General features: G+C 40.4%; 1 protein-coding gene across 1 annotated transcript in view; it reads right to left on the bottom strand.

Moving 5' to 3' along the window:
- LOC145406106 (cGMP-dependent protein kinase, isozyme 1-like) overlaps positions 1 to 14,316 on the bottom strand; it is a 664,176-nt gene that overhangs the window by 89,181 nt on the left and 560,679 nt on the right. The window contains exons 10-11 of the mRNA XM_080277304.1: positions 12,254 to 12,485; positions 11,442 to 11,605 (exon numbers count right to left, since the gene is read on the bottom strand). Of these exons, the coding sequence (XP_080133430.1) occupies positions 11,442 to 11,605; positions 12,254 to 12,485 (396 nt within the window). The remainder of the gene's footprint in view (positions 1 to 11,441; positions 11,606 to 12,253; positions 12,486 to 14,316) is intronic.

A 14,316-nucleotide genomic window follows, 5' to 3' on the forward strand; every position in this document is an offset into this window, starting at 1 on the left:
ATATATATATATATATATATGATGTTCAATATTTTTATGAGATCTATTACGGTTAAGAAGCTTGGATAAGAGAAAGCACTTGTCTATATGAGTCGTTTAGCATCTTTAACATCAGTGTTGGAGTGAGAAAGAAATGTGCAATGTTCCCATGGCTTTTTCATATATATATATATATTTTTTTTTTGGATGGGACTGTCAGGCAGGTAGAAGCTTATGTTGTTACTAGAGCGATAAGGATAGTAATGAATTGGAAACAGTCGAAAATTTCGAGACAAGGACTTTGCTGACTGGTTTTAAATTTGCTTATGTCTATGAGCGCTGTGCCTTGATGGCTGTAGAGAGAGCAGGTGACTCCCTGTGAAATTTTCTGGCGACTGCAAGTATGTGGGTGCAGTGATTGAAATGAGAGTTACCAGTAAAACGAAAGTGGAAAATGAAGTTGCATATGAAAGGAGAATGGCTGGTAGTATGAAGTCCTTGATCCGAAGCAAAGGTCAGAATGTGATAGCTGCTAGAGGATTCCATGGAGTAATAGTATCCACATTAAATTATGGGTGCAAAAGACTTTGGTGTGGCATGAAAACAATAATCCAAGAGTAAGAGTGGTGAAGATGGGGCTCTTGAAAATGTGAGAAACGTGTAGTGAGTTTAAGACAACATAACTTTACTGTATGGTCATTTGCAAGAACTCTCAAAGACTGAGTCGAGTGCAAGGCACTCGACTTCGTCATTCAGAGTTCTCTCGATATGACTGTACAGAATGAGTTCTTGATCCATTCGTTCTTTCATTCGTCCACGCTATGGCGGCCAGAATTACTGATCAGCTTTGACGACTGGTGAGTCAAATTAATCTTTTTCCACCTGAAGGTGTGTATTCATCAGAGTCGCTGCCATGCTTAGAGCAGCCGCAACACCATAATGACAAAAAACTCTTTTATTTACAAGAGCAGGGAGTAACAGTGGTATCACAGGGAAAAGGTGTTCACATTTTTTTTAATGCAAGGAAGAAGGAATCAAAAGTTAGAAGCCCATAATATTGTCCCCTTCAAGAAAAAATATAAACAAAATAACAAAGATCCAAATTCAAGATCCATTCACTTCGAGAAGCCTAGACCCATTGGGTTTAAAAGACTGGAGGTCAAAGACAGTACGAAATACAAAGAGAGGAAGTGTTCCTGAGTCGACCTGTTGCATAAAAAAGGGACTTCTGAAACAGTTAACTCTTCCATTGAAGAACTGGACAGACAAGAATGAGGGTTTGGTGCCAAATGGGTGCTATGCACCTGCCATACTGGCGTAGGGATGCAGACAGATTTCAGAGGAGCAGTGCCAACTGAAGTAGTGACAAAGAAGAGATAAAGATGTAACAGCGTGCCGATGTGTCAGATATTGAAGGGAGCCAGTATAAGGAAGAGTGTTAATGAGACGAAACGTCTTAGACACTATCTTATTAAGAAGAGCTGCATATGGGGAGCCACCTCACACATGAGATTCTTACTCGACACATGGCCGATAAAAGGTATAATGACGACAATTCTGTGAGGTAAAGACGGTATGGAGTCCTCATAGCATACCTAATTGCCCGGAAACAGATTATACAAGATGGGTAATATAATCTTTCCAAATAAAATCCCAAGAGAATGAAACCCATGTACGTTCAGAAACGATGGGCGATTGTGTTCGATGCCGTTAAAAGTTAAATTATAATCCCGCAGAACATTTTGATAGGTTGAAAGAAGTTAGAACTTAGTTTTTTTTTTTCTTGCATAACATGATTACTTTGTCCCCAATCAGAGATATGAGTCGTCAGACATTAGGTGTGCCATGACCTTATGCCATGTTTGCTGAAGTCATAAGCATATGAATCATTAGCAAATGCGTGGATAGAGTTATAGATGCAGCTTGGAAGATCCTTAACAGATAGAACACAACCCTGAGGAACACCACTATTGAATTCCCTGGGTGGATAATGGTGGCTATCTACAACAGTAGCTGTAAAATTACCAGAAAGAAAGCTAGGCACAAATACAAGGATAGAAACAGTATTGTGGCAGTTTTGAAAATATTTATGCCAGACTCAATTGAAAGTCACTGAGATGTCAAATGCAGTGGAACAGCTTTTGCCAATGTCCCCAGTGGAGGATGATCAAGAGTGTGAAAGGAAGGTGAGAAGATCGCCAGTGAAGTGTCCCTGTAGGAACCTGTGCTGGCGATCAGAAAGAAGGTTGCGATGGGAAAGATGCTTTGATTTTTTTTTTTTAATGAGTAGATTCAATAACTGCAGAAAAACAAGATGTTACTACAACTGGCTGGTAGTTAAAGAGCTAGGAATGATCACTCTTCTTTGGGTCAGGCTACATGAGAGCAAACTTCCAGCAAGAATGAAAGGTGCAAGCCAACAGACAATATAGAGTTTATGTAGGCAGGGTTGAAGCACAGAAACACAGGTCCTGAGGGCAACAAGAGTGGCCTCATCAACCTCATACGTAATTAGTATTGAGGCCAGTGAGGGCAAAAAGTAAACTAAGTGAAGAACTTTTAATGTCAGTCAAAGAGGAAGCCAGAGGGAGGAAGATATGGAGGAACAGCACCTAATTGTCTAAAGTGAAGGTGGAGGTGAAAATATGAGCAAAGAGTTCTTCTTTTTCATAAGAAACAACTAGAGAATCATCACAACGGAAAAGAGAGGAGAAGGAAAATGAAGTGAAGTTAGGAAGTTTTTTGGCAAGGTGCCTAAAGGATCGGGAAGAATATGAGTTGGAGAGGTTAGAGCAATAATTACGAATGAAACTGTTATAGACAAGTGGAGAGCAGACTTAGCACAGTTCTGGCAAAGACGTAACAGAGATGAGAGTCGGGGGTGAGTTGTCTCCTGCACCTTTTGTACGTCTTCCTCCTGTTGTGGTCAGCATTAATACAAGAACAGTTAAATCAAGTACTTTTTTTGTATTAGTCACAGGATAGGAGAAAGGAACATAAGCTCCCATGCCCAAGAGAATATCCTTCATAATGCATGAGGCACACTCAGATGACTCAGTCATGGAATCAATAATTAATTATTCCAGGGAAAATTGAAGTAGTACTCTCTGAGGATCTCCTAATCAGCAGCTCCAAAGTATCACAGCCACCACTTCTTGGGAGGGTCCATGGGCCTTAGTGGAGCTAAAGGCCATGTTGAGATGATAAGGTTGTGATCGGAGGAGCCAAACTGAGAAAAAAGATTAACAAAGTAAGCAGAAGGATTAGTTGTATGACAGAGATCAAGTATGTTGGAATTCTCTCTAAGGTGATCAGGGATAGCAGTAGGGTGCTATACTGTACAAGCTTCTATAGAACAATTAAGGATAGAAAAAACATAAATTTGTTCAATAGGTGGATCAGCGAATGGAGGGGAGAGCCAAGGGCGGTGATGAACATTGAAATCACCTGGTATGGAGATTTCAGAGAAAAAAGAAACTGACAAGATGTTCCATCATAAAGTAGGATAGTCAAAGAAATGTTCATAGTTGGCAGAATTAGGGGATAAGCACACAGAACAGAAATATTTAGTAAGATGGCAAGATAGTCAAAACCAGAGTGTCAAGAATTCAAAAGATTTAAGTTTAGGAACAAAAGAGCAAGTTATGTTGTATACATACACACAACAGCCACCCTTGACTCTGAAGTGAGTATATAGAAAGGAGGAGGATGCAGAGAAGAGTTTGTTATCAGTCACCCCAAACAACTGAGTTTCAATGAGGAAAGATAGGTCCAGAGGGAGAAAGAAGGCTTGTAACAGATAAAATCAGAAGAAAGGCTACGAATGTTGCATAAACAAATAGAGAGTGAGTCAGACAGTGATTTCATGCATCTCACTTGGTCGTTACCATGAACGGACCAGATGGTGGGAGCTTTTATCGTCTCCTCCTCCATCTCAAGGGGACCCTGAGGCTGATTCTCATGCCATTTTCTAGTTTTGGAGCAGGAAGTGTGGAGTGTTATTGCATGGAGTCTGGTGTTGACAGAGGGAAATGTACACCCATTAAAATAGTTATTGGCACCCCATGCTTCGATACCCTTTGCAACCCACCCTGACACAGGAGCTGTGAATGCGTGGTAACAGTTGGCACACCTGATTCTCCCCCTCCCTCTACACCTTCGCCCCCCCCGCTCTCTCTCTCTCTCTCTCTCTCTCTCTCTCTCTCTCTCTCTCTCTCTCTCTCTCTCCGGATACAGTATAACCCCCATAGCTTCATGTCGTGTATAATGAATTATTCATAGCAATGGACGCAATGCCCCAAGGAAAATCTCAAATCATTATCCACTAGGTAATATAGAAATCAAAGAGCTGTTATCCTGCTTGGCATCCATAGTATCCGAGGTTACCACCTTGAGATTTTCTAACACGTTGTGAAACAGTAGCAACCACCATTAGTATTAAAAGAATGGGTTGATGGCACACTCAGCTAAATACATCCACTTCCAAGGAACTGTACTACAATATTATAACCATGATGTGCCTCATTTTCTTTATTACATCTACATCCTTCCTTTTTAGGAATTTTAAGTTTTATTATTCCCTCTTTAGTACCAGTCTTTAATATCCGTTTTCTCTTATCAGTTGTTATCTTTTAATGTTTTTTTTAATATACTATACAACGTATATATAAAAGGAAAATATTATATGACTGAAAAAAAAAATAATTGAAACTATATGATTGAAAAAACAATGACTGAAAATAAAAAATGTAGAATACGTTTTATTTTCAGTCTTTTGTGCGCATGGAGCCAGGCTTTTTATTGGGCCTGTCTTTTACTCTCATTCACACCGACTATCCTGCTTCTCAGCCAATTGTAGCACTAGGTTTTTATTATTTAATTATACTGCGCCATTATTGTAACCAGGGAGAGATCGGCAATCTTTCAATCATTACCCTAAAGCTACTGACAAGAAATCACCACTAAAGTACAGTACTAACCTCAAAGAAATGTATTGGAAAATATGATGAGCCGTAGTACTGTCTATTAACAAATGCCATTAAGAAAAAACAAATAACCAACAAAGTTATTACAATGCCGCAAGATGAAATGAATGAACTTCAGCTGTAGATACAAACTCGTTGCATTTTTCCTTTAATTCAGTAACAAGAAAAAGGCGTGCAACATGGCAGTCTTGTTCCAAAAAGCATTCAGCACAGTAAAAAGCACGTATTAGTTTAAGTAATAGTGCAAGATAAAGCACTAGCCGCGGTTACATACATATGTGTAAAATATAAAATAAGCTAAATGATGTTTCAGTGTACAAGAAATTGGGATTTCCGCGCCAAAATGGCAACGCTGCCACTTACACGCTATTGAGTACTCGAACCTAGGATTTATATTCAAAACGGTTTCGGGTTCTTTCGTAACACTTCTTAGATTTCAGTTAATTCTGCACGTTACACAACAGCATCCTCGTTTATGATTTTTATGAGAAGTAGCCCATGTTGGTACTCAACTCTCTAAGTAACATAAAGAACTGATAATTATGAACAAAACAAAATGCTTTGTAAGTGTTGACACAAAGCCATCGATGTCACAATGAAAACTGACCTAAGGCTGAGAAATCAGGGATACCAACCTGGCACGTTAAGTCACGAGTTTGTTTTCAGATCTCTCGTCTGGTGTGTCAAATTTTATCATGCTAAAAGAGTGCCAATAATTATTTTAGTGGGTGTACAGGAGATTATGCTGGCCTACACTTTGTGTTACCAAACAATGAAAAGGTTCATCAAAGAGGGATGTTCAGAAGCTAGTCCTGTAGGCTAAGGAAATGGGGGCTCCAGCTCTCCCTGTCTCCATTTTTCCAGCCACTTTATCAATACCGCCCTATTTGACTGGTGCTACAGCTTACTTCCTATTGCAATGATTTATGCTGTCTTCACAGTTTTATTACAACCAACCAAAGAATACAACTGGCAATAGAAATGAATATGAAGAAGCACTAAGAAACTGCAATATTCACAATCACCAACAGGTCTCAAGGCCAAATATCCAAATATGACTTTGCACTTTGATCTTGACCTTCAACATATTACTCTCAAAATTGAATGATTTAATTTTTACCTCAATGTTAAGCCTTCAGTCTCTGATTTAAACAAAATCAACATTGAGTTGAATGTCTCCAATGATCTTGACCATTGACATTTCCCCAGTGATCTTGATCTTTGACTGATTGTTCTCAAACTCGAGTCTCTATCCATTTACCCTTAACCCTTCCACAAAGATCAGTCTTCATCAGAAAAAAAATATATATTGATACTGACCATGACCTGTTGGGCTAAGTAACAGTAAGTCAACTTTTTGGGCGATCATCGATAAATTTTGCACGTTTGATCATCAGACACAATGGGTCAAACTTTGATCTTGTCCTGCCACCTCGGCCTTTGATTGTACTCACCACTAAATCCCTTCGTTTTGGTCTGACCTTTGACCTTTCCACAAACTTTTGTTCAAATTAGACTGAAACAGTTGGAGCTGACCTTGGCTTGTAACCTTGATCTTTGACCTTTTCCTATAACCTTGACTTTGACGGTGCTCAAAATCGAATTCTTTTATTCCCACTTTATCTTCAGCTTTTCCATCGAGTTTGGACTAAGTTGGATAAAACCTTTTAAAGTTTACCTTGCCCTATAACCTTGACCTTTGACTTACTGTCCTTAAAAACACTGGGTTTACTCGATGGCTGCTCAACAATATTTTCACCATGTTTAGATACACTCAGACCGGAAGAATTTTAACTTTTGCCGAGTCACTCGCATTGGTCGAACTTTGACCTTGCCTTATTACCTTGACCTTCAATGAATTGTTTTCAAAACTGAATCACTTCATTCTTGCCCTCCCCCAAAACCTTTTTCAAAATTTCGTAAAAAAAAAAAAAAAAAAAAATCGATTTTACGAGGTCAACATTTGACCTATATCTGACACCTGTGGCCTTGACCATTGCCTTCTTGTTCTAAAGAGCAATAGGTATTGTCATGGGTTACTGCTTAACCCTTCCAGTACGTTTAGATAAGATCGGAGGAGGGGGGGTGGGTGCGTTTACTCAAAACTTAACACCCATTATCTGCTTTGCAAGTAGCGGGGAGTACTAAATGAATACGTACAGCTCCGGACAGATGAAACGGCTACACCCCATCCACCAGCGACTTGGTTTGGGTCTCAGTGGTTCTTGTAACAGTTGCAGGTGGAGGGAGGGGGGATGTGGGAGGGTGAGGAGGGGAGAAATGTGGCCGGAGTTATATAGGGGGTAGTGTGGGAGGGTGAAGAAGCAGCACAGTCTGGCTGGTGGGAGGGGGAGACGAATGGTTGGGTAGCGGAGACGAGAGTCTGCTGGAGGGTAAGACAGGTGAGTGTGATTAGATGAAAAGAAATTACAAAAAATAAATTATTATAATATCTGCTGCATATATTGCATTTTATCTACTAAATAAAAACACTGTCCATTATTCACCACCGTATTTGGGTATCCTACTCATTATTATTATCCTTTGGATATTAGGCAATAAATAAAGATATTGGACGGTCTTTCGGACCCGAACCAATTTTTTCAAAACTTTTTTCTTCAGCTATTTCCGTATTCCTATTATCCCTCGTGCTTGAAGTCCCCCTTTTTATCACTTTCTTCTACGCCCTACATTTTTTTTAGGCATAAGGCAGTTTAACTTTCTCTTTAAATAACCATATTTGTCAACAAATATTCATTTCATTAATCTATTAAATTATCTGTTTTCTTTCAACATGCATTTGTCTAATAATGGGTGTTATACCTTAATTGGCGCCGCTATTTGATGTTTTGAATAAATTTGGTCTAAATTTACGCATATATTGCAGTCTCTCTCAAGTAGGCTGGCAACCTCACACATCCTCCCCCCTGCTTTCTCCTTCTCTCGCTACCCGTTCCCTCCTTTCCTTTTGTAGTACTGTTTATCTATTCTTTCTCATATTTTTAACCTCATTCCTTCTTACAAACTTTTAGTGCCATAGGAATTTCTCCCTTGTCACCTACAGTCCTACTACATGAAAGTGGAAAAAACTGCCATCGGGAAAAGAATAACTGGAAATTTATGGCGAAGGTTACGATATTAGTTATTTAGAATGAAAGTGTTGGCAAATACGCATTCTTGACGTGATTATCACAGCCACAGCATTTCGCCTTCATCAAACAGAAGGACTATAGGTTTCATGCATTACCTCCTTACGTCCAGCATTACTGTGCAGAACGCCATGTATAACACATTAAGGACCACAAGGACAGTACTGGTAGTCATCGTGATTCTCATGAATCTCTCCATAGGCTATTGAAAACAGTGCTTTATGCTCAACTTCGGATTTATGTTCTCATCATGGCAATGATAGGCAAAGATAATAAAAACAATATATACAACCAAATTATCATTTATTATACAACAAAGCTCAAACTCTCGCGTTCCCTGAACTTCACCCAAACGCAGCTATTTGGCTCCGCTGTATTTGTTTGGATCTTTGGACATGTAATTTTATAAGCTTGTAAGGTATGCCTACACTGTAGGTGCACTTTATGCATAACTAATAGAGTACCTTCGTAGGTGATAGCATGGTGTCAAAATGCTACTTCCTGTTCCTTCTATCAGGAATACCATTATATGACATGCTGTGGCAGTTTATTCGTCTTGGTCGGCAAGTTCTGTGCGCCAAACAAATGGTGAAATGAAACAGCAGGAAATCATTAACCTGGTTATTCTCCATTTCTAGTTTATTCCAACACAGTGATGTGTGACTCTTACATTTGAGGAGGTTTACTTGTTTGTATCTTATATAACCTGATCCATACGACAGTTGCTGGTGAACATTCTTCCCGAAACCCTTTGCGAGGCTATCCAGAGTAGCAGAGCTCGCCCCTTCCCCCTCCTCCCTCCGTTCCCTTTAATACACCACTAGCCATACCTCCTCCTCACCAAACTAGACACCCAATGTAGGGTCTAGTTATATCCTAATGCTTGTCACAATCCAACTAATACACGGGTTTGACAATGCCTAGACGCTAGAGGAAAATTCCCTTACTCACCATCTGTGCCGGAACACTATTGCATGCTCCGAGCTCTTCATATGCTACGTGTCCAAAGAACCAAACAAATACAGTGGTGCCACATCACTGAGTATGGGAGAAGTTCAGGGAATGCAGGAGTGCAGCCAACTGTACTGCACGTGTCGTTACCGCATTAGGTGAGGAAGCAGAGTGGTAGCTTAGGAGGTAGGGATGTAGGTTGGCAGCTTGGTAGAGAGGTTGGTAGGTAGGTAGGTAAATAGGCGGTGTGTAAGAATTACAAATCAGAGAGAGATTACCGAAATGGAGTGAGATTTCCGTATCGGAGCTAGACTCTAAAACGGGTGGGGCTGTAACTACATGTATATAGGTCCTATGTGTTATTTAACTTGTTTATGTGTTAACTTGTTTGCAGTGGGATTTATTTCCCGTTATTTATTGTCATGTGCTGTATTCATTCAAGAAATAAAATACATTTCTCAGTTGCATATGAAATATAATTATTGCGCAGTGTATTGTTCATTTTATAATTTCAGTTTCTTTGAAGTCATCGTTGTGCACTCTGTACATTTTCCTTTAGCCTGATGGGGATTCTTCCCAGCCGATGGAGTTTTGCGCATGGTGAGAAGTCCATTGCTGGATATCACTTGGCTCCCATTCGTTCGGCCCGTGCTGCGCATAAATTTTGTTAACAACTTCTGCAGTCTTGGTGGCACAGACAGTCGTCTTCAAACGATAATGTTCGTATCCCGGAGCCAGTCTGTATTCACCTACTCGCACTATAGCACTTTCAAGGTCTTTATACTGTGTCATGATATCCGTGATCAATGTTTTGACCCAAATATGGGCAGGTTGGGGTTGCCAATTTACGAGTTCTTTCAAAGCGTGATTAACGCTTTCACAGTTGTTAACTGTCCAAGATAATGCAACAGTTTGTCAGTTGCGGGTGACGTCAAACACTCCATCTTTGTGAAGTTTCACAAATGTCAACTTCGATAGCTGGAGCCTGAGGTTTTCATATGCAGCTACGGACAGTGAACAGATATGCAACCGATTATCACAACCGAATGATACAGTACCTTCAGCAGCAACGGATCAAATGGGGTGCAGTTGAAATGCGTGTTGTATACATATCTTCAAATCCCACTGATCAGAGCTCACTGATGAAAAACTCCAAATTTCAAACTTACCTATATTCCAGACTCCGTGACTGAAAATAGAAGACCAAACATGCAACGAAATTACTAAAATCCAACCAGTTAAAGTACCTACGTGAAAAGGAAGATATCTGATTGGTATTTCATAAAAAAAAAAAAAAAAAAAAAAAAAAAAATGGCACAATATAGTAGCTCCGATTCGGAAATCTCAAGTTCCGATTCGGAAATCTCACTCAGATTCGGAATTCTCACTTCGATTCGGAATTCTCGCTCCGATTCGGAATTCTTACGTACCCGTAAATAGGCAAGGAATGCAGTAGGCTGAGAGGTAGGTAGAGATGTAAATAAGCAGGAAGGTAGGGAGGCAGGCAGGAGTCGGGTGGGTACGTTAGTAGGTACAGTACGTAGGAGAGAATTAAACGTAAACAGAGAAATAGGTAAGGAAGCAGTCAAAGCGGCAAGTAACAAGGTAGGTAGGTATGAACAGTAGGTAGGAAAGTAGATACAGCTGACAAGTAAGGAGGTAGGCTTGGAGGTAAGGTAGTTAGGAAGGTTAGTAGGTTGGTACCGGTACGTAGAAAAGTTAGGTACACACACACACACACACACACACACACACACACACACACACACACACACACAAAAGCGGAAGCATGAGCGCCTGATGCACTCGTGGCAGTGAGCAGATTGTACACTATATAAGTATGCTAATTATAATGATAATAATGATGACGATGATATCCCAGTCAATATCTCGTACACAGGGATGTTTGTAGCATATGCTGATGTACTCGCGTACCAGTCAGCAGCTCGTACAAAAAGATGCCATTAATATATGCTGATATACTTACGTACCCATCAGTACCTCGTGCAAGAGGATGCCAGTAATATATGTTGATATAATCATGTGCCAGTCGACAGCTCGAACTTAAGGATGCTAGTAATAAATGACATACGTGCCCATCCGTAGCTCGTACGTACATAAAGATGCCAGTAATATATGCCGATATACTCATGTGCCAGTCAGCAACTCGTACATAAAGATGTACAGCATCATATGCTGTTATACACACGTGCCACACAGCAGCTCGTACATAAAAATGCCAAAAATAATTACTGACATTCTCACATGACAGTCAACAACTCGTACATAAAAATGCCCGTAATATATGCTGATATACCCATATGACAATCAACAACTCGTACATAAAAATGCCAATAATATATGCTGATCTACTCACGTGCCAGTGAGCAGCTCGTACATTAGGATGCCAATAGACCAGTAATCAACGGCCTTGTCATGCCCTTTGTTGAGGATGATCTCAGGTGCAACATATTCAGGAGTCCCACAGAAGGTCCACGTCTTGCTGCTCGGACCAACCTTCTTACTGAACCCAAAATCAACCTGTCAAGCCAGTGATACGTTCGTTACTAAGAGAGAAGCATAAAACTCACCCAAAGTTAAACCAAGACACATTCGTTTAACAGAGGAGAATATAATTTATCTAATGTTAAGATAACGATGCACCTGTCGGTGACAAAGGTGGATACCACTCATCCCTGGTTATGCCAACAGTGATTTCGTTAGTAACAATGAATATTAAATTCATCCCAACAGTTAACCTTGCGAGCCTATAACGTATTTCTTTAGTAACAGTGGAGGGCAAAACTCATCCAAAATTAAGTCATCGATGCTTTCGTTAGAATAAGAGTACAAAGTTCAAAATTAACCACGATTAACATTAATCATGGCTACAGAATGTATGATAGCAATCTTATCTAGACCCACACTACGAAACCTTTGAAATTATATCATCCTCAGCGTAGCAAACTGTCTACTGTATTGTACACTCAAAAAACATCGGGCACTCAATGCTGATTACATATTGGCTACATTAATCATTACTCATATGTAGTTATGATTATTCCTGAAGGGACGAATCGGTATATGCACTTCATCTGACTTATGTAGTAGTGCAACCACATGTACTGACGAAATTACTGATGACTATTGATAAGCATATTCAATACTAATGTTGGTCAATAAACTAACCAACTTTGCATAACCAGTTGCGTCGAGAAGGAGGTTCTCTGGCTTGAGGTCACGGTAGATGATGTTGTTGCTGTGAAGGAACTCCAGCGCCTCCACCACACAGCCGGTGTAGAAACGTGAGGTGAGGTCAGGGAACCAGCCTCGGTCCCTTAGCAGAGTCCATACTTCCCCGCCTAGGCACGCCTCCATCATCATATACACGTACTTGTTGTCACGGAAAGTTTTGTACAGTCTGGAGAAGGAGAGTGGAGGTGTCATACTGGGTTACGTGTCGGGATGCAAGGGATCGGCTGGCTAATAAGACTGAAATTATTTTGCTAAAGCTGTAACTTCTCAGCACATCATACAAATGTTAAACTTTGCTTTTTCATTTATTTCAGTAACCTTCGTGCTTTCATAGTTAGTGCAATGTGCTACCTTCCTAATACCAGCATTAAAAAGAAGGTAACTTCTTTCGTTGATGTACACTCTAGCTGTCCCAACCTGACAGTTCAGGTAAAAGGTTCGTCCTTCCATAACTGTCCTCTTTCCAGTCGCTCACTCGTATACCATACATCAAATACCACAGTTCCATCAGTTCCTTATCATGAGTATATGCAGCACATCTCACTTAGGCCATGGGCCAGATATGCCCCTCGTGCAACCCCTCCACCCCCACAACTACCAAACCAATTTTTTTTTTTTAACCTTTGGGGTCCCCTGTACATGAAATCAACTGGTAACAGTGAATAAATTGGGAATCAATAGCCATTGTGAACATAAGTTGCATACTACCGTAAAAAATGTTAAATTTCCGCCGGTGTAGCGCATCAAATTACGGCAAACACAATAGGCAATCTCTAACAGCTAAAATTGCTTCAACCCTATCAACTTATATATCAAATGAAAGGGTAGTATCTACTGATCATCAGCATTGTATATTTGTTGTATTGATAGGGCATATATGTATGAAATCCCTAGTAAAGTAGTAGTACCCCTAGTTTTCTGTGAGACGCTCCGAAACTCACCAAAATACTGCAACCTGTGTCTTGCTGAAGTGTATGCAGTTAATAAACTTCAGTAAAATTATCAGTGAATTACTGATGAAAATTATCAGTAATTCACTTGGACTTGAAACCACTCTAGCCGAGGCAATGATCCAGTCATCCAGAGAGCTATCCAACCAAATTATCAGGGCCATCATTGTTCCATTCAGAATTTGACAACTTTGATTCTTAGTCACTGACCTAACAGGAAAAGGATCCGTTCACACAGCTTACGGAATCATGCTGCAGGAAGTTTAAGAAGACGATGCCGAAATTTGCCCTGAGATTCCCTCACAACTTAGAAGCAAACAACGATCCTTACACCTAACAGAATCAGTAACGTTTCCTGCTTGCTATGTCACCAGAAGACAGAGCCCAAAGCTTCAGATCACACACCTACAATATCCCGGATCTGTACAAGCAATGGAAATGTCACGCAAACATCAAATGCTGTGGATCATCGCCAGGCTGATGAAGAAAAACAGTCAACAAGTTCCTGGCTGGGCAGGCTTCATATCACTGACAGGACATGCTCCGAAAAAAAACAGACCACAACTGATTACTGCCCAGTAATCAACAAGCCGATCACTGAGTACAAAACTGTACATGAATGTTTGCGGTCAGCTGAAGAGGCCACCAAGGAAGACAGACAAAATTATGGCGTTACCACGTTTCGACTTGGGGATGTGTATGAGGGCCTACGCCCTCCTGTGGAACTCACCTGAGAAGTATGAACACCACATCATCCTCGTTGGAACATTTCATCTGCTGTGTGCTTATATGAAGGTGATTGGAAAGAAGATGGCTGGTACTGGTCTTGCAGATGTCTTCCTAGAAGCAGGACTGATAAGTGGAGGATCTCTAGCTGGTATCATATCTGGGAAGCATTACAGCAGAGCCTTACACTGTCATACAATAATGTTGGAATGCCTGGAGACACTGCTGATTGAGGCCCATGTCAAAGATCAAGGAACAGATGACCTCTTTGCTTCATTGCCTGACGGAGCTTCCAAGAAGCTACACGATCAAATAGAATCC

The sequence above is a fragment of the Coenobita brevimanus genome, chromosome 69, assembly GCF_032717465.1.
Source record: "Coenobita brevimanus isolate Jiangsu-jjx chromosome 69, ASM3271746v2, whole genome shotgun sequence".
Lineage (NCBI taxonomy): Eukaryota > Metazoa > Arthropoda > Malacostraca > Decapoda > Coenobitidae > Coenobita > Coenobita brevimanus.